The following is a 17922-nucleotide window of genomic DNA, read 5'->3' as shown; positions in this document are numbered from 1 at the left end:
AAAACAAACGTAAGAGACACTCAGGCATAGATATACCAAGATCATTTTTACCATCAAGAGCCTATTGACAAGGAATTTGACGTTTGATTCTAATGCAATTTTTGTAGCTCAACTGTAGCTCAAAAGTTCTTCTCTCCGTTACAGATGCCACCAACTTTTAGCAGTTTTCTGGGTCTGTAAAACAGTGGTATGCTGTTGAAATAAATGAAGGCACAATTGTTGTCTTGTTTTGTCGCTTCTGGTGAATGACAGACTATGCCAATTAGGCTATTATCCCACAAAAGGAAGTCTAGAATTCTTGGTCAACTCTGTAGACATTCTTGTCATCTCTGGAGCCAAAGTCCAAAGGGAAAAAAAGAAACCCAACAATTTTGAAGAACACAATCTATGTGTTGAGAAGATCAGCTCTAATCATGCATTTCAGCATAATTCAATAAAATGCATTCCCTGGTAGCTCAGAAAGAATGGAGCACTCAGCCTCTACAAAACAAATGATAAATTCACTGGTTGTTTTGCTTAGAATTATGGGGCTATTTAAGCTCCATGCAAGCTGGAAGGATGGAATTTATTCTGAGTTGATTTAGGAATATTGGTTGGCTAAATTATAAGCTCTGGAAAATGTGTGTCCTTGGTGGCCGCTGAGATCTCAACCTGATTTTTTTTAGGTGACCACCTTCAAAATACAATATCTCCTCTTATGCAAAACTTGATGGAATTAAGGTAATATGGAATTATTAAAACAGAACAGCCAACCAAAGTGTCCTGGACCTCTTCCTTTATGAGAGATGGTCCATTTTGAATGAGAGAAGACATGCACAAATGAAAACTGAAGAATGGGAACACCAAAATATTTAAAATGCTTAAACCTGGTTGACTGATAAATTTAAACATGTTCTTGATTTAGATTGAATAGGTTGAATCATGGACTAAAAATAGATTATGTTAGTCAAGAAACAACGATTTAACTGGAGGGTAACAATAGCCAAGGCTATATTTTTTTTTAGGTAAGTCCAGTGGAGAGCATCCTTGTCCAAGCTGCAAAAATCTAAGTGAGCACAAGATGGCAGGTAAGAGATAAGAAGTGTGTGTGCAGGGCTCCTGCTACCCAGTGGCCACTTCAATCTTTGCAGCCCAGACATTACGCCAGGACAGGGGGAGGCAACCTTGGCTCTTTTATGACTGGTGGACTTCAACTCCCAGAATTCCTGAGCCAGCCATGCTGAGGGGAAAGGGAAAGGTTTCCAAGCTGAGCCAGGCTGGCTCAGGAATTCTGGGAGTTGAAGTCCACCAGTCATAAAAGGGCCAAGTTTGAAGACCCCTGGTTTAAATATTTAAATATTTTTTCCTCACGGTCACATGATCAAAATTCAGGCATTTGGGCAGGGGGAGGCAACCTTGGCTCTTTTATGACTCGTGGACTTCAACTCCCAGAATTCCTGAGCCAGCCATGCTGAGGGGAAAGGGAGAGGTTTCCAAACTAAGCCATGCCGGCTCAGGAATTCTGGGAGTTATAGTCCACAAGTCCTGGAAGGGGCCATAGTTCCCCCATGCTGGCTCAGGAATTCTGGGAGCTGAAGTCCACGAGTCATAAAAGAGCCAAGCTTGCCTACCCCTGCGCTAGGACAACCTAATAATAAGAATATCTGAGAGGTTTCTTTATCCAGATTTATTCTAAAGAAAAAGGGATCATAGAATCTATGATAAGATTATAGAAAAATGAACAGAGTTAATATGTTCTTGCAATCTTCCTCCTCTTCCTCTTCTCCTCTTCCTCCTCCTCCTTTCTTCTTCTTCTTCTTCTTCTTCTTCTTCTTCTTCTTCTTCTTCTTCTTCTTCTTCTTCTTCTTCTTCTTCTTCTTCTTCTTCTTCTTCTCCTTCTTCTCCTTCTCCTCCTCCTCCTCCTCCTCCTCCTCCTCCTCCTCCTCCTCCTCCTTCTCTAAGTTAACCAACAGGCTTTCCTTTTTTATAAGCTATTGGAGTAAGCTTTCAATGGAGTTTCTCCCTTTCCAAGTAGAAAGGTTGATTTTTATTCAGCTTGGTTTGGCCAATGCGCTATTGTTTTTAATTAAATTGAAAAGCGAAATTAATTTATATTAAAACTAAGGTTTTAATTTAGACCATCCTTAGAGTTAAGAAAAAAAATTCCGTAAATGATTGCCTGGCAATAATTCAGAAGAGACCGAATGTAAATTGCAGTTAACTCAGGTGATCACTTCGAAAGGCATGAAGACTTGATAAGGCAGTGTGTGAATAAAATTTATTTACTTATTCAATCAACCAACCAATCACACCTTCATCATGGTTCTGTATACGTTAACAAAAATTGCATAGTTAGTTGTTACTTTCATTCCTTTTAGCGGATTGCTCTGAACAGCTAACGATTTAAGGCTCGTTCATTCTTATATTTCTGACCTGGCTTTGAACATCTGGATGCACCTCTGTTCTTCCATGTCTTGGTCTTTCTAAACCTGGTAAACTGATTTAACAGACCAAGAAAAAACTGTGCTTTATCCATGAACTCTAAGTTTCATGAGCCAACCCTAACAGCCTAAGAGACTTGCAGGATGCGCGGATGCAAAATCTGATGGCACGCTTCGATCATAACCCCATATCCATTGTATTTCCAAAGCAATAAAATATTTCTGAAAGGGCAACCTAAGTCTTACTTTGAAAAAGATGAGAATTGGATATTTTTTTTGTTTTGGTTTTTGCCTCCCTGCATATTTATCAGGTATGAGCAGATCTTCTAGGAATCCTGTAGTACAGCAGCATTTAATTTAATGGATGACGTATTCCTCATACATCACCATAACATTTAGGTTTCTCCAACAGTGTAAGGAATTGATTGTAGGAAACATAATATCTGCAGTCATAGAACTTAGAAGTATCAGGTTGTAAGGGACCTTGGAGATCTTCTAGTCCAGGGGTCTCCAACCGTGGCAACTTTAAGACTTGTGGACTTCAACTCCCAGAATTCCTCAGCCAGCTTTAGCTGGCTGAGGAATTCTGGGAGTTGAAGTCCACAAGTCTTAAAGTTACCAAGGTTGGAGACCCCTGTTCTAGTCCATCCCCCTGCCCATGTCAGGAGAACATCTACCATCCTGGACCAACGGCTGTCCAGTCTCTTCTTGAAAACCTCCCGTGATGAAATGCAATGGGATACGATGATAGCATTCTTAATCTTCATTAATCTTAATTCCTAAAATCAATCTTAATTCAATATTCTTCAAGGCGAAACATTTGATAGCTCCAACCTTGAAATCCTTGGGCATCAGTTATGACCTTGCCATTGAAATTCTTCTTCATATTTGGTTCTGCCATGTGCCACTGTAGGGTGATTTCATTGAAAAACCCCTCTTGTTTCAGTGACAGAACTTTGCTTGTTTTTCAACAATGGCTTCTTGGAACAAAACCGCAAGGCCGCGTTTTGTTGAACCAACAAGAGGATTGCCTAGAAAATGATGAGCGATAGCATAAAGGTGCCCTTTCCTAATTCGGAGGACTTCAGAAGGACAAACCGTGCACTGTGACATCACGGTATCAAGCTCTCCCTTTTGTGTACTTGTATCACAATAGTGCATGCAAATATGAAAGGGGCAGAGCTTGCATCCAAATGTCACCAGATGGTTCATCCTTTGAAGGGCGCTAACATCACTGGGCCCCATTATAGTTAGGGCTGCAAGCACAGGGCATTCGAGATCCCGATTAAAAATTATTTTGGGGAAAAATAAATCCGTGGTCAAAGATAGGATTTAGAAATGCTTACTTCGGAAGAAAATATACATTTTACAAAATAAATTAAATATACACGATTTTCGCTTAAACTCTATATAGATATTTTTTTTTAAAGTTTACGTTCTTTTTTTTTTCTTTTCTTTTTTAACTGAATCTGCCTTGACTCCATTTTAATACGGTCACATGTGGCCTGTTTCTCCCCTTCGAACTGAAGTGAAATACGTGTCTCTCTCGACCTGCAAGTCGTATTACAGAAATGAGTTGTTCCTGAGACACAACGGACCTTCGTTTGCTTCAAGACACTTCCGCTTATTTGGGTTGTCACGAAGAGGTTCTTCTGCTATAATCCATGAAAAATCTGATGGCCAGGTAAGGGAAGAATACAAGGGTGGGGAGGGGGCATGGAGGGGGTCAAAAACATCAAGATGGTGGCTTCATTGACAAGGTGGCCTTTACGGACATGGTGACCTTAAACAGGAGACCAAAGTCCCACCCCTTTTAAAGGCCACCATCTTGACTTTTGTGAACTTCCATATCCCTACATACCATCCTGGTCCTAAATTTTAAAAAAGTCGGCAGTTCCAGTTCATCATCATCATCATCATCATCATCATCATCATCATCATCATCATCATCATCATCATTTATCAATTCATCATGATCATAATTAAATATAAATATAAAAGTGAGCCATACATTGTTCTTCGTTTTGGGGGTCAGAAGGCTTTCTAGAGATCGAGGAGTTTGGTGATTGTTAACTCTACGGCAGCATTTCTTGGCTTCACAACTTGAAACACACCGCCCCACAAACGCACACGCACACGCACACACACACAACCCCACACACTCATCCATCCATCTTCTTGGTATAAGGCCACTCAAACGCTTCCCTTTGGCGTTGGCACTTTGGCGTTGTGCGGTTGGCTTTGAGGAGATGGGGTCGGATGGAACCCTCTTGACCTTGTAGGGTTATAGCAGGCCACTGAAGCAGCTCTACTCCAAGATGAAGCGGGCTTCCAAAGGAACGTCTTTGCCATTTGGGAATTCCTTCATTACTTCCTGGTCACAGTAACAACACACCCTGGACAACGCACCGTGTTTCGTTGGGTTGTGTCGGGTGAGTTTTCCCCACAGTTTCCCGGCCGTTTCGGCTGATCCAAAGCGATTCGCGTCACAACGTTCTAAAATGGCGGACCTTCTTTAACACGGGTAATGGATGTGCTGGTGCTGGTGTACCTTGCCTTCCACGTGGGAATGGGTGTGGGTGTGGATGTCTGTATAAATCTTTGGGTACATTTTGGAAGCCGCGCTGGAAGGCAGGACTGGCCCCTGGGTCAGCAAATGCTGCTGCTGGGCTACATATTCCTCATAGTTCATGGAGGACAAGCAGTCTTTATCGGAGACCTGGGCTGTGCAGACCCGGTCGCGAGGCTGGCTCCTGTGTCCCGGAGTAGCAGCTGGAGCAGAACACGGCTTCTTCTTGGTTTGGCAGAGCCAGAGAACGATTGTCCCAAAAATGAAGACAGCTCCAGCCGGGATCCCGATGATGACCGGCCACGGAAGACTGCTGGTAGAGGAAGGTGCCAGAGGTTGACTTGGGGACTTGGGATCTGCAGGACAGAAAGAACAAGAACAATTGAGGGGATGGGATTAGAACCAGGAGAGAAAATGTCAAAATATGGAGCTGGGTTTGGCCTCCACCTCCCTGAATTACATCTGATTTGGCGTCTTTCTTTCAGCCATTTCAAAGCGGACACTGAGGTGGAATGGAAGAACTTAGAACAGTGATGGCGAACCTTTTAGAGGCCGAGTGCCCAAACTGCAACCCAAAACCCACTTATTTATCGTAAAGTGCCAGGGCCGCATCAGCATTATGGTGCCCTCAGGGTCATGGCAGACTGAGTGGGCATGGCCGGGGTAGGTGTGGTCCCTTTGATGTTGCTCGTGAAGGGGATGCCTGTGGGGACTGGGCAGGATTGGGGGAGATCCAGGGGGTCTCTGGTGGGTGGGGCGGTGGGCAGGAAATCCAGTGTAGTAAAGGCTAATAGATTGGTCAAAAGGTTTCATGTGAAACACCCCAACAAACCGAAAGATAACCCTTAACATTATGCTTTGGTTTGCTTTACAGGATCTGTCCTTTTTTGTAAGGGGGGGCCGGATGTCAACGCTGCAAACACTGTATATTCTTGCTTTGACAATATGCAGAACTGTCTGGTATTTTTATAGTTAAATCAGGCAACAGTGAAAGGGGAGGAGAATAAGGAAAGCCCGGGGAAAAAAAACAGGAAGTAAATCACATCTTCCAAGTTAATTGGAAGATGTGAACCATGACCCCAAAATAGGGGCGGGGAAAAATGATTAGAATGTATGTGTAACGGAAAAGAATCCAGACCTAAGCATTTCCACCATGCCGTACTGACGTCTCTGTAACCTTAATAAATGCTTTTAGGATAAAAATATGCCTGAAAGTCCTTTAAAGTGTTTCGTTAATCAGACACATGACCTCTTGTCTTACAGGGTGAGGCAGGGGGTAGGGCGGGGATGCTGCAGGGCAAGGCGAGGCAGTGGCGGCCGCTAGCCGACACCAGAGACCCCCGCACACAGAAGCCAGCGAGCGCATGGAGGCATGCTTTACCACCTGTACTTGCCAGCTAGCCAGCTGCTTCATCTCCTTTGTGCTGGGTGGGGTGCCACTCCGGGCACCAGCGGTGGCCTAATGGACCTGCCTGAGCTGGCGGTGGCAGGTGTGCCCACAGAGAGGGCTCTGAGTGCCGCCCCTGGCACGCGTGCCATAGGTTCACCATCACTGACTTAGACGACTGTATTCCAATATCTCGTTAGTTTCTCAAAATATAAAATACGGCGCCAAGGTTGACTCGTTCAATGTCTAGTGTTCTGGTTTGAACTCCACAGAATAATGGCTACCACCTCTGAGGAGTCCCAGTAAGGATTAAACTGGTCATGTGGTGCCCCCTGGTGGTCATTGTAACTGATAATAGAGTTCAGGGTTGAAATGGTGTGTGTGTGTGTGTGTGTGTGTGTGTGTCCTGATGATGTCATCTAGTTTGGTTAATGAAACATCCGCCAGAAAAACCACCAAGCTCAGAGAGCATCAAGGACTCCTGATAATCCATTGCTAAAATGACTTACTTTGGGGTCTGGGTAGAACAGGGGTGTCAAACTCGCAACGTCATGTGACGTGTTGTGACATATCACGATTTTTTTGCCATTGCCGGCAATGGGGTGGGCGCGGTTCCGCTATGATGCATCCGGCCCGCAGGCCGGCAGTTTGACACCCCTGGGGTAGAAGGTTAAACAGTTGTATGTAGACAACAACGTTAATTTCCACTCCAAAACATTGCTTTTTCCAGGTTTTGAATAAAAGCAATGCTTTTGTTTTCATGTGCCAAGCTTGTGGGACGCATCTTGGATCAGATCTGCTAGGATAAAAAGCCAACCAGGTGTAAATCTTTGGTGCTAATAAAGGGGGGATTGACACCCAAAGACAACTAAATTACAAACTCTGCAAATTTCAACTTGAAATAAAGGATAAAAAGCGTGTCTTTCAAATACAGAAAGGGCCTTCCTTTCAAGATGGCTATTTGAGCATAAATTGTAAAAAGTTCCATGCAAAACTCTTTAGCAGCTGGGCACAGGAATCCATACGTAATTTTCTTTCTAAGCAAGTAGATGGGACATGGACCAGATTTAGCTTGATCTGCTCATCTCAAACGTTGATGAGTTTCCAATTCCTGTTCTACAGGAGATGAATAAATATCCATTTATTCATTTCCCAGGCCAAGGTTTGGTTAAGAAGCATTTTCCAGGATAATTGTGGCAGCTGAAAATTAGGTCCGTTTAGCTGTTCTCAATATAAGCCAGTGGAAATGTTAGCCAATGTTGACTTGAGTGAAGTTGATTGGATACAGGCGATAGAATAGAATAAAATAGAATAGAATAGAATAGAATAGAATAGAATAGATATTAGAATAGAATAGAATAGAATAGAATAGAATTAAGAAATAGAATAGAATAGAATAGAATAGAATAGATATTAGAATAGAATAGAATAGAATAGAATAGAATTAAGAAATAGAATAGAATAGAATAGAATAGAATAGAATAGAATAGAATAGAATAGAATAGAATAGAATAGAGATGGGATGGGATGGGATGGGATGGAATAGAATAGAATAGAATAGAATAGAATAGAATAGAATAGAATAGAATAGAGATGGGATGGGATGGGATGGAATGGAATAGAATAGAATAGAATAGAATAGAATAGAATAGAATAGAATAGAATAGAATAGAATAGAATAGAATAGAATAGAGATGGGATGGGATGGGATGGGATGGAATAGAATAGAATAGAATAGAATAGAATAGAATAGAATAGAATAGAATAGAATAGAATAGAGATGGGATGGGATGGGATGGGATGGGATGGAATGGAATAGAATAGAATAGAATAGAATAGAGCTGGAAGGGACCTTGGAGATCTTCTAGTCCAGCCCCCTGCTCAAGCAGGAGAACCTATACCATCTCAGACAGGTGATTGTCTGATATATGCTCAGAGCTCAAAATTCAGCTGCAAAAGCAATAGCCCTAAGCTTAAGAAAGCAAAATTAACAAAATAAATAAAATTGAAGGAAGACCCAATGGTTGAAACAAACATCTCACCTGGTAACACGGTAAGAAACGCACTTCGGAAGCTGTACCCCATCGTGTTTGCCCCTAGGCAAATGTACATGCCAGCATCTTCTTCCTTGGCACGCGTGATCATGAGTTTGTTCAGGTAGGAGCCATCGGGACGAGACCAAACATCACCGGTGGGAAGCACCACAAACTTCTGCCCGCCGACATCAATGGTGGAATTGTATCTGCTCTCTGTGCCGTATTCCACTCTCTTCAACCACTGGATCACCGGTTTAACGTCACTCCTCACCTTACACTGGAATGAGGTTGTTCCTCCATAGTCCACAGTTGTGTTCACCGGGTGTGTCCCAGTAAGGATGGGTTTGGATCGTGTCCTCTCTGGAAATCAATACAGACAAGTTTTCTCTTGATTAAGAGTTGTCTAAGTCATGCATGTGATACAGAGTACAGAATAATAAAGAACAGTTGCTGGAATTGGGTATATCTGGTTTAATGAAGAGAAGGACGAGGGGGGACATGATAGCCGTCTTCCAGTATCTCAGGGGCTGCCATAAAGAAGAGGGAGTCAAGCTATTCTCCAAGGCACCTGAAGGCAGGACAAGAAGCAACGGATGGAAACTAACCAAGGAGAGAAGCAACCTAGAACTAAGGAGAAACTTCCTGACAGTTAGAACAATTAACCAGTGGAACAACCTGCCTCCAGAAGCGGTGAATGCTCCAACACTGGAGGTTTTTAAGAAGAGACTGGACAGCCATTTGTCCGAAATGGTATAGGGTTTCCTGCCTGAGTAGAGAGTTGGACTAGATGACCTCCAAGGTCCCTTCTGAGTCTGTTATTCTATTCTATTCTATTCTATTTTCTACCCTACCCTACCCTACCCTACCGTACCCTGTTCTACTCTACTCTACTCTACTCTACTCTACTCCTATGCCAAATGACTGTCCAGTCTCTTCTTAAAAACCTCCAGTGATGGAGCACCCTGGGGGAAAGCTGTTCCACTGGTTAATTGTTCTCACTGCCAGCATCCACTCCTTCTCTAAATGCTAAAGAAACCAAAGGCATCCAGAAGCTAAGTTCCAAAAGAATCCACAAGGTGTGTTAATCTTCCGTAGCGTCAATTAATTAATTGAATTAACTCAACCCTTTCTAAATTAGAAGCTAGTATCACTCAATTGTTTTTTTTTCAACACATAGCATAACTCTTATCCTGCACCTGCCTAAACAACCTGCCTTCCTTCTCCCCTGCCCCGTGCATTTAATGAAAAGAATTATAGTTCACAAAGCTTATGTTTCTTAATAAAAAAAATCTATCAATCCCACTGATTCCTACTTTGCAAGCAAGACTGATGGCAAATACAAGCTGGGCTTTTATTTTGCTGGCAAAAATGGTTCTGCTTCCCATATATATCTGGTAGCACAGCTCCTGCAGGGACCGTCATTCTCCTGATTTTTGAAATAAAAGCCAGACAAGTTCCAACAATTGAAGGAGAACTGCAGAGCAGTTCCAGCGAAGAAGAACGCGGATCGTAAGATGCAGCCTGCCAACTACACCAAAACGATCTTGGAAATGGAGAGGATCAACTCTGGGAAAAGCTACATTTTCACAGGCAGACGAGCCAGACAAAAGCCCAACGGCTCAGTCAAAACAGCCAGAACATCGGACGATAAATCTCTTCTCTAACCTTAGGATACACGAAAGGGTAATCACCCTTCAAATCTCTTTAATAGCAAAAATCTGGCAATTTATGCCCCTGCTGTAAAGGTTAACAGAAAGATGCTCTATCCTTCTTTATCTCCAAGCGAACACAAGATAAATGGGAAGAGCGTAGCTGTGACCGACACCCGCCTGGCGTCCATGAGGGGGGGGGGGAAATGCTACACGCTACATATCCTACACGGAGCTGAGATTTGATTCATTTCCCTGTTTCTGCTCCTGGTTTTAATGTAAACACATGTTTTTCACTACTCCGCACAGCTGCGCCTTTATCAGTCCCAGATGTGGGACAGTCTTGTATCATCGGCGCACAAGAGGGATCCTTCCTCCACATGTGCTTCTCATTCACATTTTTATGTAACTGAAAATGTTATCGTTGATGGGCGGCTTCAAGTCCTCGGATTGGAGACGTCGGCTTTTGAGCACACTTACCGCATTCGTTTTAAGGACAAAACGTTACTGAAAAAAAAAGAGACTTACAACCATTTTTCACACTTATGGCTGTTGCAGCCTCTCCGTGGTCACGTGATCAAAATTTGGCCGCTTGGCAACTGACTCGTATTTCATCTAGTGTCCCTAGATTACGTGATCCCCTTTTGTGACCAAAAAGCTAACACAGTGCTAAGTCTGCATTAACAGAGGGATGGAATCAAGATCACGTGAAGTGTTAATACCACTTTACAAGGCCTTGGTAAGGCCACACTTGGAATACTGCATCCAGTGTTGGTCACCACGATGTAAAAAAGATGCTGAGACTCTAGAAAGAGTGCAGAGAAGAGCAACAAAGACGATTAGGGGACTGGAGGCTAAAAGATATAAGGAACGGTTGCTGGAATACCCATACAGATCAAATTACTTCTCTTCCTGCTCCCCCCTGTACTATCGTCACAAGGTTATAGAGTCCCCAACGGTATTTCTTCTCCCTCAGTTCGATAAGAGGTTTCGCGGACTTCCGTCCTGTTCTTCGTTGCCTACCTTTGAGTAGTTCCTCTCTTCGTTGGATCTTGATTCCTCTTTGAAGGACTGTCACTCTTGAATTAACCAGTGGAACAACCTGCCTCCAGAAGCTGTGGATGCTCCAACACTGAAAGTTTTCAAGAAGAGACTGGACAGCCATTTGGCTGAAATGGTATAGGATTTCCTGCCTGAGCAAAGGTTTGGACTAGATGACCTCCAAGGTCCCTTCCAAGTCTGTTATTCTATTCTAAGACCTTCTGAAATTTTGGGCTCTGTCACGGTTTTAAGTCTTACCAATTGTTAATCCTCCGTCTATAGCAGGGGTCTTCAAACCTGCCCCTTTTATGACTTGTGGACTTCAATTCCCAGAATTCCTCAGTCAGGCACGCTGAGGAATTCTGGGAGTTGAAGGTCCATAAGTCATAAAAGGGCCAAGTTTGAAGACCCCTGGTCTACAGGCCTGCCTGACCAAAAAGCGAAGCTTTTGATATCTATGTTATATGGTGGCCCCGTACAGTTACATCCCCATAAAGCTTGCCCACTTTTTCACAGCTTGAAGAATCCAGTATCCAATCAGATGTAGACTAAGTTTGAAATCATTGGGTTCAGGATGACGTCTGAATCCCTCATCTTGTTTCCTCAGAAGCAGCTTCTCTTCCCCGGGATGAGAGTCTTGATGCTGGACTAACGTGCTCAGGACCAGAGGCTTTGCCAACTTGTTGAGCGACAACTCGTCACGCTCAGCTGTCAGTCAATACTTACGGATCACTTCTACTTTGTAGGTGGCGTTGATTTCGCCCATCCTGTTGAAGACACGGCAGGTGTATTTTCCGCTGTCCTCCGGCTTCAGGTTCTTCAGATTGAGGGTCCACCGCTTCCTTTTGTTCTCGCCAATCTCCTGCGAGGTCAGAGGCTTGTTGTCCTTTAGCCAGCTGATGTCCGGCCGGGGGTTGCCACTGGCCACACATTTGAGTCGGATCGAACTGCCCACCGGCCGGGCGATCACACGTTGCCTCATCTTCGCAGGCTGAGTGAATCTCGGCCGAGCTGTAAAGAGAAGCAAAACATAAGCAAAGCTTCGGAGATTGGACTAGAAGATTTCCAAGATCCCTTCCAGCTCTGCTATTCTCTTATCGGAAAAAGAATCCTTGAGGAAAAAGTTCATTAAACTCATAGCAAAGACCCAAAGGTGCTGTGATGACCCAGGGCACAGCACAGAGGCAATGCAGTCAGCTGGCAATCCAAACCGCCCTTTAATTGCTCCAAATTTTCCCCAAATGCTCCCACTTTTCTAGCAAGCCTCCAAACAAAGAAAGACACACACACCTTCAGCCATCTCTGGCTGCAAGTAGTTTCACATACAGTCTGATTGGGAGAGGAATTTACTCAAGGCCACGGAGATAACAAGGAATGACACATACAGCATAAACCTAACCAGTCTGTGTGAAGACACGCTTGCCTGAGCAGTTTGAAAAGGGAAGCCACAATACAGTCCGAGATCTTTGAACACCCAAGCAACGTTGTCAGCCAGTCCAATGGTCAGAGTTCCTGGGTTTCCAAGCAGAAGTCACAGAACAAGAAATCAGCAACAACACACACAAAACTCCAAGGAATCAGAGTTTGTTCCTGACAAATGCCTCTCCCCACAGCGTTTCCTTAAGTCTCAGTCTCCAGGTGTGCCTTGTGGAGAGGGGAGGGATGCTCTCCTCCCAAGTAGTTGAGCCTGCCTGCGTTTACGGAACATTTTCAGAAGATTCCAGCCTGTTATATATGAAATTAGGCAAGATTTTATCTTTGCAGAAGGGACTTATAGCCATCATGTACTTCTCTCTAAAGGACGGTGGGGGAGCAAATGAAATGTAGTAGATCCTAAATGTTCTTTTTCAAGAGGATCGGATCTAATGGATGGAAACTGATCAAGGAGAGAAGCAACCTGGAACTAAGGAGGAATTTCCTGACAGTGAGAACAATTAACCAGTGGAACAACTTGCCTCCAGAAGTTGTGAATGCTTTAAAGAAGAGACTGGACAGGTATTTGTCTGAAAGAGTATAAGGTCTCCTGCTTGAACATGGGGTTGGACTAGAAGACCTCCAAGGTCCCTTCTAACTCTGTTTCTTCTATGGTTCTGTAAGAGTCTCCTACTTGAGCAGAAGGTTGGACTAGAGGACCTCCAAGGTCCCTTCCAACTCTGTTATTCTATTATATACTCTTTTTATTCTGGAGGCAAAGTATAACTTCTCTTCAATGCAGAAGGCCGAAGATAAGCCCGTGTTGGAGCAATGTTCTACCACTTTCAACTCGTCCTCATCAGTTGGAGTGAACACCTTACTAGGGGTCCAAGCAACCTGTCCAATCTTGTTCTGTCAGATTTCTAATCTGATTATCGGGTTGAGGTGGCCTGGGTTATCTTGACGGAAACCAAGGAAATCCATTTACGCCAGATTGGCTCAACCTATCATCGCCTTTCAGCAGGGCAGGCTACATTATCTGACCGGGGCACTTGTGGAATCTATTTTTCCCCAATTGGCACCACGGATTGTGATGACGGAGGATTATCTCAGATTGTGAGGTTGGGAGGGGCGCCCTGAAGAAAGATGGTTTGATAGGCTGGAGTTAAGGTGTCAACTATATGCAGATAACCCTTTTCATCAGGCTGAAGGAGAAGCAGTTTCATCTCAGCACTGCTGTCTGACAGCTGTCAGGGCCCAGAGAAGAGAAAATCGCCTGAATGGAAAAAAGATGGAATTAATGGAGGGTCTAGATCAGGGGTAGGCAACCTTGGCTCTTTTATGACTGGTGGACTTCAACTCCCAGAATTCATGAGCCAGCTTGGCTCAGCTTGGAAACCTCTCCCTTTCCCCTCAGCGTGGCTGGCTTAGGAATTCTGGGAGTTGAAGTCCACGAGTCATAAAAGAGCCAAGGTGGCCTACCCCAGGTCTAGAATTTGGAGGACCAGAGATGCAGAACTATCTTTGAGGCCCTTTCTCCGATCTCAAAAAGAAAACTAGCAGATTAGCAAAAATGTTTAAAAATACTTCAAACAACTGTTGGAAATGCAAACAAAAACCAGGTACTTATTATCATATCTGGTGGACATGCCCTACAGCAAAAAGAATTTGGGTTAAAATACACTTATGGTTGGAGAAAATGACTAAAAAACAAATAGATTTCAAGCCAGAATTATTATTTTTTAGGAATAATAGGAGCAAATTATGAGAAAGTCAGCTCTGAAGAAGAAGCTTCTTTGATGAGCTGAGGAAGCCTCTTGGAGGAGAAGCGAAACATCTTCTAAGAAAAACAAGGAAGTCCAGTTGCCTCGTGAAAAAGCATCTTTGGGACCAATCATGACCTGGAGGACTGAGAACCTCCACAGACACTTCAGAAGTCGAGGGCACTCCATCACTGGAGGTTTTTAAGAAGAGACTGGACAGCTCCCTGTCTGAAATGGGTCAGGGTCTCCTGCTTGAGCAGGGGGTTGGGCTAGAAGACCTCCAAGGTCCCTTCCAGCTCTATTCTGATGGATTTGACACACGCACCTCTTGCTGTGTGAGTCAGTATCAAAGCAGAGTCTTTTGCTCCTGGTTCACCCCGTTCCCCTCCCTTCTCAACCCCCCCCCCCAACTTCATACTTTAGATGCATGCAAGGGGGAGCCCAGCTCCACGTCTCCTTCTGCCCCCGAAAAATGCTTTGAGCCCAAGCAAGCAAGAACAAATGCCTCCATCTCCACCCAATCTCAGCCTTCTGGGTCTCGGCCACCTCGGGATATTTGATTTCAGTCTCTTCGTCTTCCTTTGCGCCGAAGGGCTTCGCTCCGAGGCTTTCATGTGTAACCTAATGAAGGACCGAGCGGACAGCTGGAGGGACAAGTGTGACATCCTAGCTCTGTCGGGAAAGATGGGTGTGCAAATGCAAGGGGGGGGGTGTCTTTCCCCGATGGTCTCGAGAGGGGAGGCAGCAGAAACGCTGCCCTCCAAGATGGTCCGTCCGGCATCCGTCAAGTTGCCTCTTCGTGGGACCCCTGCAGGCCACTATTGACCCACAGTAAATAGGACCACAATCCCAATAGTGGGATTCAGATAGGGCAGGGCTAGGCAAGCTTGGCTCTTTTATGACTCGTGGAATTCAACTCCCAGAATTCCTGAGCCAGCATGGGGAAAACTTTGGCCCCTTCATGACTGGTGGACTTCAACTCCCAGAATTCCTGAGCCAGCCATGCTGAGGGGAAAGGGAGAGGTTTCCAAGCTGAGCCATGCTGGCTCAGGAATTCTGGGAGTTGAAGTCCACCAGTCATGAAGGGGGCCATAGTTCCCCCATGCTGGCTCAGGAATTCTGGGAGTTGAAGTCCACCAGTCATGAAGGGGGTCAGAGTTCCCCCGTGCTGGCTCAGGAATTCTGGGAGTTGAAGTCCACGAGTCATAAAAGAGCCAAGCTTGCCTACCCCTGAAATAGGTGAACAACCGGTTCTCTGTGTGGATGCTGCTTCCGGAAGTCCGTTCTGGGCCTGTTGGCAACCAAAAAATTAGCTACCGGTTCTGCTGAAGTGGTGGGAACTGGCTAAATCCCACCCCTGCCACAATTGCACGCACAATTTCTGCTGCTCAGCGAAGACAGTCGCAAAGTGAATTTTGCCCCATTTTACGACCTCCCTTGCCACAACTGTTACGCAAATCACTTCAGTTGTTTGGTTAGCAGCACGGCTGTTAATCTGGCTTCCCCATTGGTTTTGCCTGTTGGAAGGTCGCAAAAATAACCGTAAAAATCCAATCCATATTAAATAAGTTGCCAATTGTCTAAACCAAGGGTAGGCAACCTTGGCTCTTTTTATGACTGGTGGACTTCAACTCCCAGAATTCCTGAGCCAGCCATGCTGAGGGGAAAGGGAGAGGTTTCCAAGCTGAGCCATGCTGGCTCAGGAATTCTGGGAGTTGAAGTCCACGAGTCATGAAGGGGCCAAAGTTTCCCCATGCTGGCTGAGGAATTCTGGGAGTTGAAGTCCACCAGGTCCTGGTTGTCCCAAAGGTGCTTTTTTCCAAGAGGCAACTGGACTTTCTTTGTTTTTCCTTGAAGACGTTTCGCTTCTCATCCAAGAAGCTTCTTCAGCTCTGACTGCATGGTGGGGGAATGGAAGGATTTATATGAATAATATGGGATTAATAAATCCTTCCATTCCCCACCATCTACTCAGAGCTGAGGAAGCTTCTTGGATGAGAAGCAAAATGTCTTCAAAGAAAAACAAGTTGCCTCTTGAAAAAGCACCTTATTTGGGACAAATAAGTTGCGAATTCAAACTACCATCTTATTACAAGACTGAAATTTTAGGATTGATGGTTTACAAAGGATGGGGGAGACAGGAGGATTCAGAAGTCCTGGGGGCTTTCTGGAGCTTTGTTGCTTTCTTACAGATGTTTCATTACCCAACTAGGTAACATCATCAGTGCTAGAAGGCAGTGAGGCTGATTCTCCTTTAACAGACTGACAAAGCAAGCCACTAGTGTATAAAAAGAGAACAAACCCACTTCCTTCTAGTACTGTTGATGTTGCCTAGTTGGGTAAGGAAATGTCTCCAATAAAACTCACCAAGCTCCAGAGAGCATCAAGGACCCCCACAGCTCAACCTTAAGCTACAAATATTCTCCATCAAGATCACATGAAGTGTTAGCACCACTTTATAATGCCTTGGTAAGGCCACATTTGGAATATTACATCCAGTTTTGGTCACCACGATGTAAAAAAGAGGTTGAGACTCTGGAAAGAGTGCAGAGAAGAGCAACAAAGATGATTAGGGGACTGGAGGCTAAAACATATAAAGAACGGTTGCTGGAATTGGGTATGTCTAGTTTAATGAAGAGAAGGACGAGGGGGGACAGGATAGCAGCGTTCCAGTATCTCAGGGGCTGCCACAAAGAAGAGGGAGTCAAGCTATTCTCCCAAGCACCTGAAGGCAGGACAAGAAGCAACGGATGGAAACTCATCAAGGAGAGAATCCAATCAAGAACTAAGGAGAAACTTCCTGACAGTGAGAAATAATTAACCAGTGGAACAATTTGCCTTCAGAAGTTGCTGCAATACTGGAGGTTTTTAACATGAGACTGGACCATTATTTGTCTGAAATGGTCTAGGTTCTCCTGCCTGAGCAGGGGGTTGGACTAGAAGACCTCCAAGGTCCCTTCCAACTCTGTTATTCTGTTACTCCTCTACCGATACAGGCAGGAGAAGCGTCCACAGCAGAGCTTCTTGAAAGCCAGTGATGGATTGTTTATATTCAAAATAAGCATAGAATGGTGGAATATAGGTTAGGTTTTTAGATAAAAAAAATTTTTTTTCTTTTTATATATATACATATATTTCACCTACTTATGTAGAATTATATTTTGTGGAGTTAGGGATATTAATATAAGGTTACTTTTAGATGAATAGTATCCTGGGATTAGGTTTGGGAAGTCCGGGTGGGGGGTGGGGAGGGGGTTTTCCAATTGTGATGTACTTGTGATTGCTTTTTTTCTTATGTTGAAAATAATAAAAAAAAATTTTGGGAAAAAAAAAAAAAAAAGAAAAACCCCCCGTTTGCTATGCCAGGGTCCTGTGAGAGTGAATTAAGTTAATCGTCCATCTACGCTGCCCCCGCACAGATCTCCTGGTAGGCTGGAAGGCAGGCAAGCCAACTCCTGCTTCTGAATGGATATAAGAATTCTCAGGTTTCCTTTTGCTCCGTAAGAGAACAGAAGACCAACTTTTCCTGCTCCTAGGAGAACAATCAGCCTTCAAACGGGGCCCTCTGAACTGCCCCTCTCTCTTCATTCCTGTCTCAGGCCTTTAGTTTAGTCATTGTCTCTCTCTCTCACACACACACACAC

At 44.3% G+C, this 17922-nt stretch overlaps 1 protein-coding gene across 1 annotated transcript in view; it reads right to left on the bottom strand.

The window, feature by feature from the left end:
• Positions 1-4767: 4767 nt before the first annotated feature.
• FGFRL1 (fibroblast growth factor receptor like 1) overlaps positions 4768-17922 on the bottom strand; it is an 89421-nt gene continuing 76266 nt past the window's right edge. The window contains exons 4-6 of the mRNA XM_015811066.1: positions 11829-12113; positions 8419-8772; positions 4768-5345 (exon numbers count right to left, since the gene is read on the bottom strand). Of these exons, the coding sequence (XP_015666552.1) occupies positions 4936-5345; positions 8419-8772; positions 11829-12113 (1049 nt within the window). The 3' untranslated portion in view covers positions 4768-4935. The remainder of the gene's footprint in view (positions 5346-8418; positions 8773-11828; positions 12114-17922) is intronic.

The sequence above is a fragment of the Protobothrops mucrosquamatus genome, unplaced genomic scaffold (genome assembly GCF_001527695.2).
Source record: "Protobothrops mucrosquamatus isolate PMUCROS unplaced genomic scaffold, P.Mucros_1.0 scaffold28, whole genome shotgun sequence".
Taxonomy (NCBI): domain Eukaryota; kingdom Metazoa; phylum Chordata; class Lepidosauria; order Squamata; family Viperidae; genus Protobothrops; species Protobothrops mucrosquamatus.
This window is presented reverse-complemented; position numbering and strand designations above follow the sequence as displayed.